This window comes from Pleurodeles waltl, chromosome 2_2 (genome assembly GCF_031143425.1).
Source record: "Pleurodeles waltl isolate 20211129_DDA chromosome 2_2, aPleWal1.hap1.20221129, whole genome shotgun sequence".
In the NCBI taxonomy this organism is placed as follows: domain Eukaryota; kingdom Metazoa; phylum Chordata; class Amphibia; order Caudata; family Salamandridae; genus Pleurodeles; species Pleurodeles waltl.
The window spans coordinates 155358972-155379016 of NC_090439.1; the positions used below are offsets into that span (position 1 = coordinate 155358972).

The window sequence follows — 20045 nt, forward strand, 5'->3', positions numbered from 1 at the left end:
AATCTGTTTACTAGATATGGAAGGAGAGGGAGAGGGGGAAAAGCGTACGCAAATATCCCTGACCAATTCATCCATAGAGCATTGCCTTGGGATTGATGGTGTGGAAACCTGGACGCGAAGTTTTGGCATTTTGCGTTTTCTTTTGTTGCAAATAGATCTATTTGAGGTGTTCCCCAAATTTGAAAGTAAGTGTTCAGTATTTGGGGGTGAATTTCCCATTCGTGGACTTGTTGGTGATCCCGAGAGAGATTGTCTGCTAGCTGGTTCTGGATCCCTGGAATAAATTGTGCTATTAGGCGAATGTGGTTGTGGATTGCCCAATGCCATGTTTTTTGTGTTAGGAGACACAACTGTGTCGAGTGTGTCCCCCCCGTTTGTTTAAATAATACATTGTTGTCATGTTGTCTGTTTTGACAAGAATGTATTTGTGGGTTATTATGGGTTGAAATGCTTTCAACGCTAGAAATACTGCTAACAGTTCTAAGTGATTTATGTGAAACTTCCTTTGATGTATGTCCCATTGTCCTTGGATGCTGTGTTGATTGAGGTGTGCTCCCCACCCTGTCATGGAAGCATCCGTTGTTATGACGTATTGTGGCACTGGGTCTTGGAAAGGCCGCCCTTTGTTTAAATTTGTACTGTTCCACCATAGAAGCGAGATGTATGTTTGGCGGTCTATCAACACCAGATCTAGAAGTTGACCCTGTGCCTGTGACCATTGTGATGCTAGGCATTGTTGTAAGGGCCGCATGTGCAATCTTGCGTTTGGGACAATGGCTATGCATGAAGACATCATGCCTAGGAGTTTTAATACCATTTTTGCTTGTATCTTTTGTGTTGGATACATGGCCTGTATCACCTTGTGAAATGTTTGAACCCTTTGTGGACTTGGAGTGGCTATCCCTTCTGTTGTGTTGATTGTCGCTCCTAAGTATTGCTGTGTTTGACATGGCAAAAGGTGTGACTTTGCATAGTTGATGGAGAAACCCAGCTTGTGAAGGGTCTGTATGACATACTTTGTCTGACGTGAACACCTTGTTAGCGTGTTGGTCTTGATTAACCAGTCGTCTAAGTAAGGGAACACGTGTATCTGCTGCCTTCTGATATGTGCAGCTACTACTGCCAGGCATTTTGTAAAGACTCTTGGCGCAGTTGTTATTCCGAATGGCAACACTTTGAATTGGTAATGTATTCCATTGAATACGAACCTTAGGTATTTCCTGTGGGAAGGATGTATCGGTATGTGGAAATACGCATCCTTTAGGTCTAATGTTGTCATGTAGTCTTGTTGTTTGAGCAGTGGGATTACGTCTTGTAATGTGACCATGTGAAAGTGGTCTGATTTGATGTAGGTATTTAGTGTTCTGAGATCTAGTATTGGTCTCAGAGTTTTGTCCTTCTTTGGTATTAGAAAATACAGTGAGTAAACTCCTGTGTTTTTCTGTAGGCTTGGTACTAATTCTATTGCGTCTTTTTGTAGTAATGCTTGAACTTCTAGTCCTAGAAGATCTATATGCTGTTTTGACATATTGTGTATTTTCGGTGGGACGTTTGGAGGGAATTTGTGAAATTCTATGCAATAGCCATGTTGGATAATTGCTAAGATCCAAGTGTCTGTTGTTATTTCTTCCCAAGATTCGTAGAATTGGCTTAGTCTTCCCCCCACTGGTGTTGTGTGATGGGGTTGTGTGACTTGTGAGTCACTGTTTATTTTGAGGGGTTTTGGGACCTTGAAATTTTCCCCGACTTCTCGGGAATTGGCCTCCTCTATATTGTCCCCGAAAACCTCTCCTTTGATATTGACCCTGGTAGGTAGGTGGTCTTGTCTGTGAAGTGTTGGTTTCTGTGGGTTGACCCCGAAACCCTCCCCTAAAAGGTGTCTTCCGAAATGTGCCTCTGCTCTGCGGGGAGTAGAGTGCGCCCATGGCTTTGGCTGTATCGGTGTCCTTTTTTAGTTTTTCAATGGCAGTGTCTACCTCCGGCCCAAACAATTGCTGTTCATTAAACGGCATATTGAGCACAGCCTGTTGGATTTCGGGTTTGAACCCAGAAGTGCGCAGCCAAGCGTGCCTCCGTATTGTGACTGCAGTGTTTATTGTCCTTGCAGCTGTATCGGCTGCATCCATGGAAGACCGTATCTGATTGTTCGAGATACTTTGTCCCTCTTCCACCACTTGTTGCGCTCTTGTTTGGAACTCCTTGGGAAGGTGTTCGATGAGATGTTGCATTTCATCCCAATGAGCCCTGTCGTATCTTGCCAAGAGTGCTTGCGAGTTGGCGATACGCCACTGATTTGCTGCTTGTGCTGCAACTCTTTTTCCTGCTGCATCAAATTTGCGGCTCTCCTTGTCTGGAGGTGGTGCGTCGCCTGATGTATGAGAGTTGGCTCTTTTACGAGCCGCCTCTACAACTACTGAGTCCGGTGTTAGTTGTGTTGTAATAAATATTGGGTCTGTGGGAGGTGCCTTATATTTTTTCTCCACCCTTGGAGTTATGGCTCTGCCTTTAACTGGCTCCTGAAATATTTCTTTTGAGTGCCTTAGCATTCCTGGGAGCATGGGAAGGCTTTGATACTGGCTATGGGTGGAGGACAGGGTGTTAAAGAGAAAGTCATCCTCAATAGGTTCCGAATGTAGTGAGACATTGTGGAATTCGGCTGCCCTTGCGACCACCTGTGCATATGATGTACTGTCCTCAGGTGGTGACAGTTTAGTTGGATATGAGTCTGGACTATTGTCAGACACTGGGGCGTCGTAGAGGTCCCATGCATCGGGATCATCCTGGCTCATTGTGGTATGAGCTTGTGAGTGCGTTAGTGGTGGAGTTTGCGCCGGTGATGCATGTGTTGATTGTGGTGGAGAAGGTGGTGGTATTACTTTCTTTACCACCTTTGCTTGTGGTTGCTTGTCCCCTTGTTGGAAAACAAGTTTCCTTTTCATCTTGATTGGGGGAAGAGTGGTTATCTTCCCTGTGTTTTCCTGTATGTGAAGCCTCCTTTGAGTGTAGTCAGTTTCTACAGTTTGAAGCTCTTCACCAATTTGATTTTGGCGTGGTATCTCGGTGCCGAACATCTTCGGTGCCGCTGTCTCTGCGCCGAATTGTCTCGGAGCCGGTGTCTCGGCTCCGAGGTTGCTGTGTGGCGGTATCACGACCGGAGTCGGATGACTTCGACACCAGCATGCCCTTTTTCGGTGCCTTGGCTCGGTCACCTAGTTTTTGGGCTAAGCCATGGCCTGTTGGCAGTGGCGTCCCCTGGGCTTTTGTGGACTTTTCGGGAGTCCTAATTTTCGACGTTTTACTCACGGTTGTTATGTCTTCGGCGTCGGATTCCCCCGAATCCGACTCGGGGATGGAGAACGCTTCCTCTTCGTCCTCGAACCGATGTTGTCCTGTCGGCGTGGACGCCATTTGTAATCTTCTGGCTTTTCGGTCTCTGAGCGTTTTCCTCGACCGAAACGCTCGACAGGCTTCACACGTATCCTCCTTGTGCTCCGGGGACAGGCACAAGTTACAGACCAGATGCTGATCCGTATACGGATATTTGCTATGGCATTTAGGACAGAAGCGGAACGCGGTCCGTTCCATCAGTCTTGAAGTCGCACGCGGTCGGGCCGACCAGGCCCCGACGGGGGATCGAAATTACCCCGAAGGGCCACCGGAGCTCTTCAAGATTCGGTGTCGATTTGTGCTAACTAACCCGATACCGAACGAAACAATACCGACGTTTTTTTCCGAGATTCTAACTAACTTTCCGCCCCGAAACACGGAGCGAAAAGGAACACGTCCGAACCCGATGATGGAAAAAAAACAATCTAAGATGGAGTCGACGCTCATGCGCAATGGAACCGAAAGGGGAGGAGTCCCTCGGTCTAGTGACTCGAAAACACTTCTTCGAAGAAAAACAACTTGTAACACTCCGAGCCCAACACCAGACGGCGGACTGTGCACAGCATGTGTATCTGCAGCTACACATGCCATCGAACATATACATACACACATATATATATACATACACATATATACACACACATATATACATACATAACATACACACACATTATATATATATATGGAAAATGTCACTTACCCAGTGCACATCTGTTCGTGGCATGAGACGCTGCAGATATACATGCTGTGCACATCCCGCCATCTAGTGTTGGGCTCGGAGTGTTACAAGTTGTTTTTCTTCGAAGAAGTCTTTTCGAGTCACGAGATCGAGGGACCCCTCCCCTTTCGGCTCCATTGCGCATGGGCGTCGACTCCATCTTAGATTGTTTTCCCCGCAGAGAGTGAGGTAGTAGTTGTGTATATAGTAATAGTGCCCATGCAATGGAGTAAGTATGTATGTACATAATGTAGCTAAAAGTAATATATTTACAAATTTACAAATGTACAAGATTAATTATTTGGCAACTTAAAACGGCTACAGGCTCCCGGGGAGGTGGGAGGGCTAAGTACCAAATAACTCTGTTTCTGTACTTGGGCAGCAATAATCTGATGGTTAAGTCTCACTAGAGGTTGAAAGTGACTGTTAAAGAAGTATGAACGTAAGGAGAACCCCTGAGGAACACAAAATAGGGTGAATTATACAGTTAAAGGGTGGTATAGAGACCCTTTAGTTACAGTGAAACAAAGGAACAAAACTCATAAGGCCTTCGCCACTCACACCAGTTATCCTGCATTCATTCAGTAGTGTCAAATGCTGTTGAAAGCTCTCATACGATCTGGTATTTGACACATTGGGCCATCAGCTGCATTGTGCAAATCGTCACGGCCTGTGATCAGGACTCATTTTATGCTATGGCATGGGTAAAACATATTTAGGCTTTGTCAAGCTGATTGATACCTACAAGAAAATATCTCAGATGCTTTCAGTCGCTTTGGCTGCCGTCTGCAGAAACAATATCGGGTAAAAATTGGCAAGTTCAAGTGGACCAGACTAGGTTTATTAAATGATAGCAACTCTGCTTCATTTGAACATTAGGCATCCACACCTGAGGGAGCTAACCATTAAGGATGTTGTTAAGTGCAAGGAAGAGGAAATTCTTATAATCCCTTTGATTGCAGCTGAATCTCATCGACAGCAGTTTGGGTCTCTCCCTTTAAGTGGATTAAATGTGCCTGAAAGCATATATATATATATATATATATATATATATACATACATATATATATATATATATATATATGTATGTTCGATGGCATGTGCAGCTGCAGATACACATGCTGTGCACATCCCGCCGTCTAGTGTTGGGCTCGGAGTGTTACAAGTTGTTTTTCTTCGAAGAAGTCTTTTCGAGTCACGAGATCGAGGGACTCCTCCCCTTTCGGCTCCATTGCGCATGGGCGTCGACTCCATCTTAGATTGTTTTCCCCGCAGAGGGTGAGGTAGGAGTTGTGTATATAGTAATAGTGCCCATGCAATGGAGTAAGTATGTATGTACATAATGTAGCTAAAAGTAATATATTTACAAATTTACAAATGTACAAGATTAATTATTTGGCAACTTAAAACGGCTACAGGCTCCCGGGGAGGTGGGAGGGCGCTTGTGAATCTGCAGCGTCTCATGCCACCAACAAATGTACACTGGGTAAGTGACATTTTCAGTTCGATGGCATGTGTAGCTGCAGTTATCTCCCCAAAAAGCGGTGGTTCAGCCTGTAGGAGTTGAAGTTGTTTGAAAATATGTCCGTAATACTGCTTGTCCTACTGTGGCTTGTTGTGTTGTTAACACAGCCACGCAGTAATGCTTGGTAAATGTATGAGGCGTAGACCATGTGGCTGCCTTACAGATTTCAGTCATTGGTATGTTTCCTAGAAAGGCCATGGTAGCACCTTTCTTTCTAGTGGAGTGTGCCTTTGGTGTAATAGGCAGTTCTCTTTTTGCTTTTATATAACAGGTTTGAATACATTTAACTATCCATCTGGCAATGCCTTGTTTGGATATTGGATTCCCTGTATGAGGTTTTTGGAAAGCAACAAACAATTGTTTTGTTTTTCGAATTTGTTTGGTTCTATCAATGTAGTACATTAGTGCTCTTTTGATGTCTAATGTATGCAATGCTCTCTCAGCTACAGAATCTGGTTCTGGAAAGAACACTGGGAGTTTCACAGTTTGATTTAAGTGGAACGGTGATATGACTTTAGGTACAAATTTAGGATTTGTGCGTAGAACTACTTTATGTTTGTGTATTTGTATAAAGGGTTCTTGTATGGTAAAGGCTTGAATTTCACTTACTCTTCTGAGAGATGTGATAGCTATTAGAAAGGCTACTTTCCATGTTAAGTACTGTATTTCACATGAGTGCATGGGTTCAAATGGTGGACCCATGAGTCGTGTTAATACGATGTTGAGGTTCCACAAAGGAACTGGTGGTGTTCTTGGTGGAATAATCCTTTTCAGACCCTCCATAAAAGCTTTTATGACTGGGATTCTGAATAATGATTTTGAGTCCGTAATTTGCAGATAAGACGAAATTGCAGTTAGATGTATTTTAATGAACGAAAAAGCTAATTTGGACTTTTGTAAGTGTAGTAGGTACCTTACAATGTTTTTAGCAGATGCGTGTAATGGTTGAATTTGATTATTATGGCAGCAATAAACAAATCTTTTCCACTTATTTGCATAGCAATGTCTTGTGGTTGGTTTTCTAGCTTGTTTTATGACCTCCATGCATTCCTGTGTAAGGTCTAGGTGTCCAAATTCTAAGATTTCAGGAGCCAAATTGCTAGATTGAGCGATGTTGGATTCGGGTGTCTGATCTGTTGATTGTGTTGAGTTAACAGATCTGGTCTGTTTGGCAGTTTGATATGAGGCACTACTGACAGGTCTAGTAGTGTTGTGTACCAAGGTTGTCATGCCCAAGTTGGTGCTATCAGTATGAGTTTGAGTTTGTTTTGAGTCAATTTGTTTACTAGATACGGCAGGAGTGGGAGAGGGGGAAAAGCGTATGCAAATATCCCTGACCAACTCACCCATAACGCATTGCCTTGAGATTGAGCCTGTGGGTACCTGGATGCGATGTTTTGGCATTTTGTGTTTTCTTTTGTTGCAAATAGATCTATTTGCGGTGTGCCCCATGTTTGGAAGTAAGTTTCTAGTATTTGGGGTGAATTTCCCATTTGTGGATCTGTTGGTGATCCCGAGAGAGATTGTCGGCTAACTGATTTTGAATTCCTGGTATGAACTGCGCTATTAGGCGAATGTGGTTGTGAATCGCCCAATGCCATATCTTTTGAGCTAAGAGACACAATTGTGTCGAGTGTGCCCCTCCCTGTTTGTTCAGATAATACATTGTTGTCATGTTGTCTGTTTTGACAAGAATGTGTTTGTGGGTTATTATTGGTTGAAATGCTTTCAACGCTAGAAATACTGCTAGTAGTTCGAAGTGATTTATATGAAGCTGTCTCTGCTGAGTGTCCCATTGTCGTTGGATGCTGTGTTGGTTGAGGTGTGCTCCCCACCCTACCATGGAAGCATCTGTTGTGATTACGTATTGAGGCACAGGGTCTTGGAAAGGCCACCCTTTGTTTAAATTTATAGTATTCCACCATTGAAGCGAGGTGTATGTTTGGCGGTCTATCAACACTAGATCTTGAAGTTGACCCTGTGCTTGTGACCATTGTGATGCTAGGCACTGTTGTAAGGGCCGCATGTGTAATCTTGCGTTTGGGACAATGGCTATGCATGAGGACATCATGCCTAGTAGTTTCATTACTAATTTTACCTGGAATCTTTGGTTTGGGTGCATGACCTGTATTACGTTTTGGAATGCTTGTACCCTTTGTGGACTTGGAGTGGCAATTCCTTTTTTGGTGTTGATTGTTGCTCCTAAGTACTGTTGTATTTGACACGGCTGTAGGTGTGATTTGTTGTAGTTGAGTGAGAACCCTAGCTTGTGAAGGGTTTCTATGACATACTTTGTGTGTTGTGAACACCGTTCTTGCGTATTGGTTTTGATTAACCAATCGTCTAGGTACGGGAACACATGTATTTGCTGCCTTCTGATATGGGCTGCTACTACGGCAAGGCATTTTGTAAAAACTCTTGGCGCTGTTGTTATTCCGAATGGCAACACTTTGAACTGGTAATGTACTCCTTGGATTACAAACCTCAGGTATTTTCTGTGGGAAGGATGTATGGGTATATGGAAATACGCATCCTTGAGGTCTAGTGTTGTCATATAGTCTTGTTGTTTGAGCAATGGGATCACGTCTTGCAGTGTCACCATGTGAAAGTGATCTGATTTGATGTAAATGTTTCGGGCCATATTTATACTTTTTGACGCAAAACTGCGCTAACGCAGTTTTGCGTCAAAAAAATTAGCGCCGGCTAACGCCATTCTGAAGCGCCATACGGGCGCCGTATTTATTCAATGACGTTAGCCGGTGTTAGCCGCCGGCGCTGCCTGGTGTGCGTGAAAAAAAATGACGTACACCAGGCAGCGCCAGCGTAGGGGAATATGGAGCTTGGGCGCCAAAAAATGGGGCAAGTCAGGCTGAGGCAAATTTTTCGCCTCAACCCGATTTGCGCCATTTTTTTCGACTCCCAACCCCCATTGAAATGACTCCTGTCTTAGTAAAGACAGGAGTCATGCCCCCTTGCCCAATGGCCATGCCCAGGGGACTTCTGTCCCCTGGGCATGGTCATTGGGCATAGTGGCATGTAGGGGGGCACAAATCAGGCCCCCCTATGCCACAAAAAAATAAATAAAAAAATACTTACCTGAACTTACCTTTATGTCCCTGGGATGGGTCCCTCCATCCTTGGGTGTCCTCCTGGGGTGGGCAAGGGTGGCAGGGGGTGTCCCTGGGGGCATGGGAGGGCACCTCTGGGCTCCTTCCGAGCCCACAGGTCCCTTAACACCTGCCTTGTCCAGGCGCTAAAAAAACGGTGCAAAAGCGGCTGGACGTAATTTTTTTTGACCCGCCCACTCCCGGGTGTGAATTTTGCCCGGGAGTGTAAATACGGCGCACATGCCTCGGAGTCACTTTTTTAGACGGGAACGCCTACCTTGCATATCATTAACGCAAAGTAGGTGTCCACGCTAAAAAATGACGCAAACTCCATGGACTTTGGCGCTAGACGCGTCTAACGCCAAAGTATAAATATGGAGTTAGTTTTGCGTCGGAATTGCGTCAAAAAAAACGACGCAATTCCGGCGCAAACAGAGTCTAAATATGCCCCTTAGTGTTCTGAGATCTAGGATGGGTCTTAGAGTTTTGTCTTTTTTGGTTTGAGAAAGTACAGGGAGTAAACCCCTGTTCCTTTCTGATGAATTGGTACTAGTTCTATTGCATCCTTTTGCAACAACGCTTGTACCTCCAGTTGTAATAGATCCATGTGTTGTTTGGACATGTGTGTTTTCGGTGGGACATTTGGAGGGAATTGTAGGAATTCTATGCAATAACCATGTTGGATAATGACTAGGACCCACGTGTCTGTTGTTATTTCCTCCCAGTTTTGGTAAAATGTTGTTAGTCTCCCCCCAACTGGTGTTATGTGTTGGGGATTTGTGACACTGAAGTCACTGTTTATTTTGCAGTGTCTTGGGATTTTGGAACTTCCCTCTAATTTTAGGGAACTGTCCCCCTCTGTATGGTCCCCGAAAACTTCCCCCACGATACTGGCTCTGGTATGTGGGTCTTGTTTGTGAGGTTGAGGGTTCTGTGTTTTGTCCTCGAAACCCATCTCTAAACTTTGTTTTCCGAAATGTGCCTCTGCTCTGTGGGGAGTAGAATGCGCCCATGGCTTTGGCCGTATCGGTGTCCTTTTTAAGTTTCTCGATAGCAGTGTCCACTTCCGGCCCAAACAACTGCTGTCCGTTAAAAGGCATATTCAGCACCGCTTGTTGAATTTCCGGCTTGAATCCTGAGGTGCGTAGCCATGCGTGTCTCCGTATGGTGACCGCTGTATTTACAGTCCTAGCAGCGGTGTCTGCTGCATCCATTGCCGACCGTATCTGGTTGGTTAGAGATACTTTGGCCTTCCTCCACCACTTGTTGTGCCCTCTTTTGGAACTCTTTGGGTAGATGTTCTATGAAATGTTGCATTTCGTCCCAATGAGCTCTATCATATCTAGCCAGCAAGGCCTGTGAATTTGCAATGCGCCATTGGTTGGCTGCTTGTGCCGCGACCCTTTTACCCGCTGCGTCGAACTTGCGACTTTCCTTGTCGGGTGGTGGCGCATCTCCCGAGGTGTGTGAGTTCGCTCTTTTACGAGCTGCCCCTACTACCATTGAGTCCGGTGTCAATTGCTGCGTGATGTACACAGGGTCTGTTGGTGGAGGTTTGTACTTTTTTTCGACCCTTGGAGTGATGGCCCTGCCTTTTACAGGCTCTTGAAACACTTGCTTTGAGTGTTTTAGCATTCCCGGTAACATAGGGAGACTCTGGTACTGGCTATGTGTGGACGACAGAGTATTAAACAAAAAGTCATCCTCAATTGGTTCTGCGTGTAGGGTGACTTTATGAAACGCGGCTGCTCTTGACACCACCTGTGCATAGGCAGTACTGTCCTCATGTGGTGATGGTCTCGCTGGATAACAGTCTGGACTGTTATCTGATACTGGCGCATCATAAAGATCCCATGCATCAGGATCATCTTGACTCATTCCTGTATGAGTTGGAGACTGCATCATTGGTGGAGTGGCTACCGATGATGGTTGTGGGGAGCGCTGTGGTGAAGGTGGCGGAGTTATTTGTTTTGCCACCTTAGCTTGTGGTTGCTTGTCTTTCTCTTGGAAGGCAAGTTTCCTTTTAATTCGGATTGGAGGGAGAGTACTGATCTTTCCTGTGTCCTTCTGAATGTGGAGCCTTCTTTGAGTGTAATCGGGCTCCCCTGCCTCTAGCTCCTGTCCGAATCTGTGTTCTTGCATCTGTGAGGACAGGCCCTGTTCCTCGGCGTAGGAACTTGGTTTCGGTTCCGAGGCTGGATGTTTCGGTATCGAAACCTTTTCGACTGTCTTTTTCGGCTCCGAAGACACCTTTTTGCCTTTCGGTGTTCCGATATCTCCGTGCCGACTCGTTTCGGTGCCGCTCTCTCGATGCCGAGACTGCTCTGACCCGGTGTCTCGGTGTTGAGCCTGTTCTGTGCCGGTATCTCGACCGGAGTCGGATGACTTCGACACGTGCGTGCCCTTTTTCGGTGCCGATGGCCGGTCACCTAATTTTCGGGTTAAGCCATGGCCTGCTGGCGGTGGCGTCCCCTGGGCTTTTATGTACTTTCCGTGAGTTTTGGCCAGTGGTGTTTTACTCACGGTTTTCGGCGTCTGCTCGGTTTCGGCCTCGTCTGAGTCCGAAACCGCAATGGAGAAGGTTTCTTCTTCCTCCAGGTGCTGTTGTCCTGCCGGCGCCGACGTCATTTGAAGTCTTCTTGCTCTCCGGTCTCTTAGCGTTTTCCTCGACCGAAACGCTCGACAGGCCTCGCAGGTATCCTCTTTGTGTTCGGGAGACAAACACAAATTACAGACCAGATGCTGATCTGTGTAAGGATACTTGTTGTGGCATTCGGGGCAGAAGCGGAATGGGGTCCGTTCCATTAGCCTTGAAGACGCACGAGGTCGGGCCGACCAGGCCCCGCCGGGGAAATCGAAAACCCCCGAAGGGCCACCGGAGCTCTTCAAGATTCGGTGTCGATCTGTTCTAACTAACCCGATACCGAACTCAAACAATACTGTCGAATTTTCCGAGATTTAACTAACTTTCCGAACCGAAACACGGAGCGAAGAGGAACACGTCCGAACCCGATGGCGGAAAGAAAACAATCTAAGATGGAGTCGACGCCCATGCGCAATGGAGCCGAAAGGGGAGGAGTCCCTCGATCTTGTGACTCGAAAAGACTTCTTCGAAGAAAAACAACTTGTAACACTCCGAGCCCAACACTAGATGGCGGGATGTGCACAGCATGTGTATCTGCAGCTACACATGCCATCGAACATATATATATATACACACACACACACACACATATATATATATATATGCTTTCAGGCACATTTAATCCACTTAAAGGGAGAGACCCAAACTGCTGTCGATGAGATTCAGCTGCAATCAAAGGGATTATAAGAATTTCCTCTTCCTTCCACTTAACAACATCCTTAATGGTTCGCTCCCTCAGGTGTGGATGCCTAATGTTCAAATGAAGCAGAGTTGCTATCATTTAAGAAACCTAGTCTGGTCCACTTGAAGTTGCCAATTTTTACCCAATATTGTTTCTGCAGACGGCAGCCAAAGCGACTTAAAGCATCTGAGATATTTTCTTGTAGGTATCAATCAGCTTGACAAAGCCTAAATATGTTTTACCCATGCCATAGCATAAAATGAGTCCTGATCACAGGCCGTGACGATTTGCACAATGCAGCTGATGGCCCAATGTGTCAAATACCAGATCGTATGAGAGCTTTCAACAGCATTTGACACTACTGAATGAATGCAGGATAACTGGTGTGAATGGCGAAGGACTTATGAGTTTTGTTCCTTTGTTTCACTGTAACTAAAGGGTCTCTATACCACCCTTTAACTGTATAATTCACCCTATTTTGTGTTCCTCAGGGGTTCTCCTTACGTTCATACTTCTTTAACAGTCACTTTCAACCTCTAGTGAGACTTAACCATCAGATTATTGCTGCCCAAGTACAGAAACAGAGTTATTTGGTACTTGGCCCACACTCAAATTCTCCTGCGCTTGGAAGGCTATACCATGGGTGGGGGTATATAAATTCTGCACAAAGGAGGTCAGGCACTGGTCACTTGTTCAATGCTTTTCAATGCTTTTCAAGACTCTGAAAAAAGGGGAATTAAAATCTGAATTCCAACTGTCTCCTCAAACCTGCTTTTTTCCTTTATTGTTTTTTTAAACTAACGCTGTTCCATGAGCTCAGGACTACCTGACTGAAGAAGGTACATGGGCAGTTATAGCTGTTATCATTGGATCACACTTTGATTCAGGCAATGTGCTGCATCTTATAGCATGCCTGCAGTTTATACAAAATGTAGCTGTAAAATGATTACTGAATCTTCAAAATTCTGCCACTCTGTCACTTTTGCTGAAGGCATTGGAATGGCTTCCCATTCATGAAGACACTATATTCAAAGTATTATATATGTAACATTTTTTTTTTGGAGCATTCACCACCGTTCTGGAAAGACACTGCACGCAATGAGACAGCTTACTTGAGTCGCCTTATTTCAAGAATGACAAGCTCAGGGCCCCATTATTCTCAGTTTTGCCTTATATTTGGAACACTCTCCAACTTTAATTGCTAAGTATTCCTTCGCTGCAGCCTTGTATGAAACAGCTGAAGATTTGGCTATTTTCCAATTGCTTCATTTAGGATTGCTTCAAAGGAAAAATGTGGTACTGACTTCTTAGAACTCCGACAGGTGCACGAGCAGAAATAAAATATTAAAAGAAAGAACATAACATGCTTTAACCAACAAAGAACTAATGTCTCCCTTTAGCAATTTCGTGCTGGTCGTGTAACAAGATATTTAGAAGATAGATGCCGAAAAGGCTTACTATGCCATTACAAAAGACATATGAATAGGTGGTGAGATAAACCAAAACTTAAGCAGGAAATGTATTTAACTGCAGTAATTGTTCCTAAATAGCATGACTTGAGAGTTATCTTGAACCTTCTACACCTGTCTAAACTACTGAGACTGAAGATCATGTCATCTCAAAGTCACACCGCTTAGTGACTCAGCTAGTAGATATAGCTCTCGTAATATAGGAAAATGCAGAAAGTAATAGCTTACGTGATAAAAGCTATCTGATGGGACACAGTGAGGAACATTTTTGGAAGATAAGGGATCTCTTTTCCTGATGGCCTAGAGGCAGTTGCAGAGAACATTCAAAGTTATTCTTTCTACAGACAGCCAGTAAACCTACCTTAAGCAATAAAGTGGTCTTAGACTCCTGTAAGAAAGTAGCCTCTTTCTAGCATGGTTACCCCCACTTTTGGCCTGTTTGTGAGTGTGCATGTCAGTGTGTTTTTACTGTGTCACTAGGATCCTGCTAGCCAGGGCTCCAGTGCTCATAGTTTGTGGCCTAATGTATGTGTTGTCAGTAGTGCTTGACTGTGTCACTGAGGCTTTGCTAACCAGAACCTCAGTGCTTATGCTCTCTCTGCTTTTAAATTTGTCACTGTAGGCTAGTGACTTCATTTACTAATTTCATTTGGCACACTGGACCCTCCCTTATAAGTCCCTAGTATATGGTACCTAGGTACCCAGGGCATTGGGGTTCCAGGAGATCCATATGGGCTGCAGCATTTCTTTTGACACCCATAGGGAGCTCAGACAAACCCTTGCACAGGCCTGCCATTGCAGCCTGTGTGAAATAACGCACACGTTATTTCACAGCCATTTCCACTGCCCTTAAGTAACTTATAAGTCACCTATAAGTCTGACCTTCACTTGCTGAAGGTTAGGTGCAAAGTTACTAAGTGTGAGGGCACCCTTGCACTAGCAAAGGTACCCCCACATAGTTCAGGGCCATTTCCCCGGACTTTGCGAGTACACCATTATACATGTGCACTACATATAGGTCAATATCTATATGTAGCTTCACAATGGCAACTCCAAATATGGCCACGTAACATGTTTAAGATCATGAAACTGTCCCCCCCATTCCAAATCTGGTATTAGGGAGCCAATTCCATGCATCCTGGGGGCTCCACCATGGACCCCCAGTACTGTCAAACCAGCTCTCTGAGGCTTGCACTGCAGCTACAGCTGCTGCCACCTCACAGACAGGGTTCTGCCCTCCTGGGGTCTGGGCAGCAGAGTTCCAGGAAGGCAGAACAAAGCATTTCCTCTAGGAGCAGGGTGTTACAACCTCTCCCTTTGGAAATAGGTGTTACAGGCTGGGGAGGGGTAGGCTCCCGCCAGCCCCTGGAAATGCTTTGAAGGGCACAGATGGTGCCCTCCTTGCATAAGCCAGTCTACACCGGTTCAGGGATCCCTTGTCCCCTGCTCTGGCGCGAAACTGGACAAAGGGAAGGGGAGTGACCTCTCCCCTGTCCATCACCACCACCCTGGGGGTGGTGCCAAGAGTTCCTTCAGTGTGTCCCAGACTTCAGCCATCTTGCTTTGCAAGGGGTAGGGGCACTCTAGAGGCCTCTGAGTGGCCAGTGCCAGCCGTTGACGTCAGAGACCCCTCCTGATAGGTCCATACCTGATAGGGTAGCTAATCCCCCTCTCAGGGCTATTTAGGGTGTCTCCTGTGGGTTCTCTTCAGATTCTGCTTGCAAGTTTCCTTCGGGAATCCTCTACAACAACTTTAGCGTCCTCTGACCTCGGAGAAACGCTGTGACAGCAACAAAGTATCCAACAGAGATACTTTTCTTCAGCAACCTCAGCTCCAAGTCAGCAACTGCAACAGTTTCCACGGTGTGCACACTCCGAGGACTCCCTGTCTTCATCCTGCACCAGAAGGACCGCAGAAATCTCCCGTGGGGTGACGGAGTCACTCCCCTGCTCCAGCAGGCACCTTCCAAGACGACTGGTACACTTGGACTCCTCTCACAGCGACGAGCGTGCTCCTAAGGACACAGAGGGTGGACATCATCGAAAGACTGTCCTGAGGTCATGCTGACACAATTTGGAGGAGGTAAGACCTTGCCTTCCAAGAGAACGACGGTACCCCTGTGTCCTGCGCCTGCTTCACCTCCTGAGGCCTCTGTGCACTATTAGCAAAATTCCTTCGTGCACAGCCTGGCCCAGGTCCCCAGCGCTCCATCCTGCGATGCTCAACTCGCTGAGTTGTTCTCCGGCGGCGTGGGACCTTCCTTTGTTGTGCTGCATCAACAGCGTTTTGCACCTCCTTTGTCCCCGTGTCCTGGGACCTCCGGGGTGCTGGCTCGCATCCTGAGGTCTCTCTAAAGTGCTGAGAGCCCCCTATTCCTCCTCACACAGAGTTGAGGCACTCAGGTCCCTCCTGGGTCCACCCAGCGCCATTTTGACGCGAAACGCACTTTTGTCATAGCCAAGGCTTGTTGGCGACTTCCAACACGAAATCATGTCTGCAACGATCTTCACGTTGTGAGACATCCTTTGCATCACGCAGGAACCCTCTGGCATCCTCCGAGGGTGTATTTCTGCGGTCTTTGACTAACTGTGGACTCTTCTTTTGCACCCTCTTCTGGGTTGGCAGGGGCTCCTGTCCTTCCTGGAACGTCTTTCGACTTCTGGACTTGGTCCCCTTCCTTTGCAGGTCTTCAGGTCGAGGAATCCAGCAGTTGTTCTTTGCAGACTTGGTGGGCTGCTGCAAAATCCCAATCACAAGGTGTAGTGTGTCCTAAGGAAACTTGCAGTACTTTACTCCTGCTTTTCTGTGCTGTGGGGTGGGGTAATTTACTTACCTTTACTGTATTCTTACTCTCCCAGCGTTTCTGCACACACTACACTTGTCTAGGAGGGGAATTTGTGATTTGCATTCCACTTTCTTAGTATATGGTTTGTGTTGCCCCTAGACCTATTTTCTCCCATTGCATTCTATAGCATTTCCTATTGTTTGCATTGTTCTACGACCATTTACTTGTCTAATTTTGGTGTCTAGTGTATATATTGTATAAAATACTTACCTCCAGAAGGAGTATTGTCTCTAGGATATTTTTGGTACTGTGTCACCCAAATACCTTTATTTTTGGTAACACTGAGTATTGTCTTTACTTGTGTATAAGTACTGTGTAACTATAAGTGGTATTGCATGAGCTTTGCATGTCTCCTAGTTCAGCCTAAGCTGCTCTGCTATAGCTACCTCTATCAGCCTAAGATGCTAGAACACTACAAAATTTCACAAATAAGGGATAACTGGACCTGGTATAAGGTGTAAGCACCCAAGGTACCCACTACAAACCAGGCCAGCCTCCTACAACTTCTGACTGGCAAATTATTTTGCCCTTGTGTTTCTATAATAGTTGTGATTATAAAGTGATCATTGAAAAAATGTTAATACACACAATGCAAGCCTAGTTCTAACAAAGATTTTTATTTCTTTGAAAGAAATGTAAGCTGTCTCTTAAGCCAGCTCAGTTGTTAGTGTGCACTACTGAGTAAAAAATGTAAATGTAAAATGGACAGAACCCATTACTTGTATCCTATTTTCTGTGGAACATACTATTTGAGCTGGATGTAGAACCCAAGGCTTATTGAAAGAAGGCAAATTAAATGCAATGGAAGATATCTTCAGGTGCACTGAGCTACAAATTAACACCACCACCCCATGGATATGTCAACATAGATTGAGGTGAAATAAATCACATTAAAAACCGGAATAAGATGCCCTGAATAGAGGAGGATGTTTTTAACAATTCAGACACTAATCACACAGTCGGGTGTTGAAAAGTCTTTGTATATAATACACAGCAAATGAAACTAAAACCAAAGGATCCCGAAATTTGGATTCATTTTTAGGAACATAGGGCCTGGTTGCAACACTGGTGTAGGGGATTATTCCATCCCAAACGTGACGGATATCCCACCCACCGTATTACACGTTCCATAATGCATCACGTGGTGGTACAAAGTCACTGTATTATTTTATGTGGGATTTTTAACAGCATAGATGCAAAGGCAATATGGGATAGAAAACTATGTCAGAGCATGTTTAACACAGGTCATTTTTTCTGTAAAGATGGCAAAAAGCATACAGTAAACATTTTTACCACACACATTATCTATCAGTACTTCAGTGAACATCCTGAAAATATTAATGGCAATTACAATTTATAAAAGCTCATACAACTTAAAATAAGTACAGTAATTTAAATTAACCTTGATATAATCACCCTGCAGTTAATAAAACCAAGGCTAGTGTACCTGCAGGTAGGGAAGCATCTATTGTCATCTGTGATGGGGCTGGCAGATCAGTAACTATTGCAACCGAAGAGGGCACAGCCTGCTTACTGGAGTCATCTGTATTCTCCTTCCGCTCATGCTCCTTCTCCTTCTCCTGCTCCTTCTTTTCATCAGACTTATCATCATCATCATCATCATAATATGCTGACAACAAACTCGGACCTTTCAAAGATGGCAATATTTGTGGGACATTTCTTGACTTTTCAAAAAAATCTGCTGGTAATCTAGAACAGACAATCAAACGCAAGTCAATGCTTCCTATTTCATGTGATCTGTAGATTGGTGTACTTTGATTCAAACCAATAAATCAGATAATAACAAATATTCTGCTTCAAGATGGAAACACTCTTTCTTATTTTATAAGGGTTGTAATGTAGCTGGAGACATTGCAGGAACACAGATGCACCAAGAATCTGGCATACTCTTCCCACCCACACATGAAATGCCTGTTTTGCCTCCTGCTTTAAAATACTTCTAAAAGCAACCTCCTTGAGAACCATCTGCATACAACTGGCTGAATGCCTTTTCATAGGAGATCCTCCTGTGGCTGTCCGTGACCAACTACCTCACACACATATTTGCTATTTTACTACTTAAATTGCAGTTTCTTTCTTTCTCTAGATTAAGAACACTAACTTCTTGCATAAAATTGTACAAAATCTTGCTTCTTTTCTGATACCGCCTTTCCTGTTAGGTTTATATGCCTGACTCATGTCCTCTAGTGTTACATATTATAATTGATTGTACAACCACTGCTTGTCATGAACCATAGTGTTCTGTATTATTTTTGCATTGAATACACACCATGAACCTTATGTTTAGATCCTATGAGCTTCATGCCGGACTACATTCTTAACCATATTTGCAGATTGTTCAATATTTGCTTCCCCTAGTTATCATGCACAATTTTAATTTCTAATTGTAGACGCATCCTGATTGGCTTCCACCACATCAACAGAGATGTAACAGCAGCAATTTTAGGACTCAGGACTGATTCCCCTGTCCTGATAAAAAGTGAAAAGAAAGAACATGGTGTCAGGGTAGGGATAACCTACCCCCATAAGCCTGGTGGGTGGGGTCACAGAGGGAAACCCCTATAGACAAAACACAGATTTTTGCAGATCTGGTTTTAAAAACGAAAGTGTGCTCACCTGCTATTCTTAAATGTAAGCCAACCCACTGCCCTACCCCAAAACAAGTTAAAGTTATAATTACTTGAGATGACTAGAAGTGATGAATTTAAATATTTTTGTTTATATAATACATTATGTTTTATGTGACGTTTTAACCTAACTATAATGTCCCTTTAACATAATTTGTTCAGTGAATTTCTATTGTTTTTAATAGAGAGTACAATACTATTACAATTCCTAACTGTATAAATTGATATATATAAAATATATATATATATATTCACAGAAAAAAAGGTTACAGTAACATTATAGTTAGGAGAAATGATCAGTAACATAATGCTTTAAACTCTAAAAAACCCAGAAATTCACCAGTTACAGTTATGACAAGTAACCATAACTCCTGCCGTAAGGTAACTATAACTAGTGTTACTGTCACCAAAAACTACGTAAAAATGCAAAGAGCCCTCCCAGGAAATTATGGGGTGCTTGAGGCAGCAATGAATAATAAATGAGCAGCTGTGGCCACTCATTCATTATTCAGGTTTGTGTTATTTTTAAACCATTTTTTTTTGTAATGAGTGGCCCAGTCCCACTTTTTTTTTTTTTTTTTTTTTTTTTTTTTTTTAACAAGGGGCCACAAGGGAAGCCCCAGGGTTCCTGCAGGCAGAGTGGCTCCATGCTCCTGCAGGAGCCAGCATAAACTATGTTTTGTTAATATATAATGGTGTGCCCTGGTGTTCACTCAAGGCACACCACAACTTTTGCCACACTGGGGACTGCGGACGGAGGTATTCAGTCCTACATGAGCTGCCATGTTGTTTAAGTGGCGTGCCCCTGTGCCCACCCCGGGCATGCCACAACTAGTCTTGCCCTTGTTTCGTTTAAAAAATGTGGTGTCCCAGTGCCCACACTTGTATCCCGCAGCTACTCTTGCCCGCTTTTTGTTTAAAAAACACCCCACAGTGTACCCCTCGTCGGGAGCTGCAGGGGGATGTTCAGGGCTCCTGCAGCTCCACTGGCTCCCCTGCTTGCACCCATGGAGGGTGCA

General features: G+C 44.6%; 1 protein-coding gene across 2 annotated transcripts in view; it reads right to left on the bottom strand.

Annotated features, from left to right (window-relative positions):
- Positions 1–20045, bottom strand: part of ZNF830 (zinc finger protein 830) — a 262366-nt gene that overhangs the window by 145292 nt on the left and 97029 nt on the right. For both annotated transcript variants that reach the window (XM_069219545.1, XM_069219544.1), the window contains exon 5: positions 17826–18088. In XM_069219545.1, the coding sequence (XP_069075646.1) occupies positions 17826–18088 (263 nt within the window). The remainder of the gene's footprint in view (positions 1–17825; positions 18089–20045) is intronic.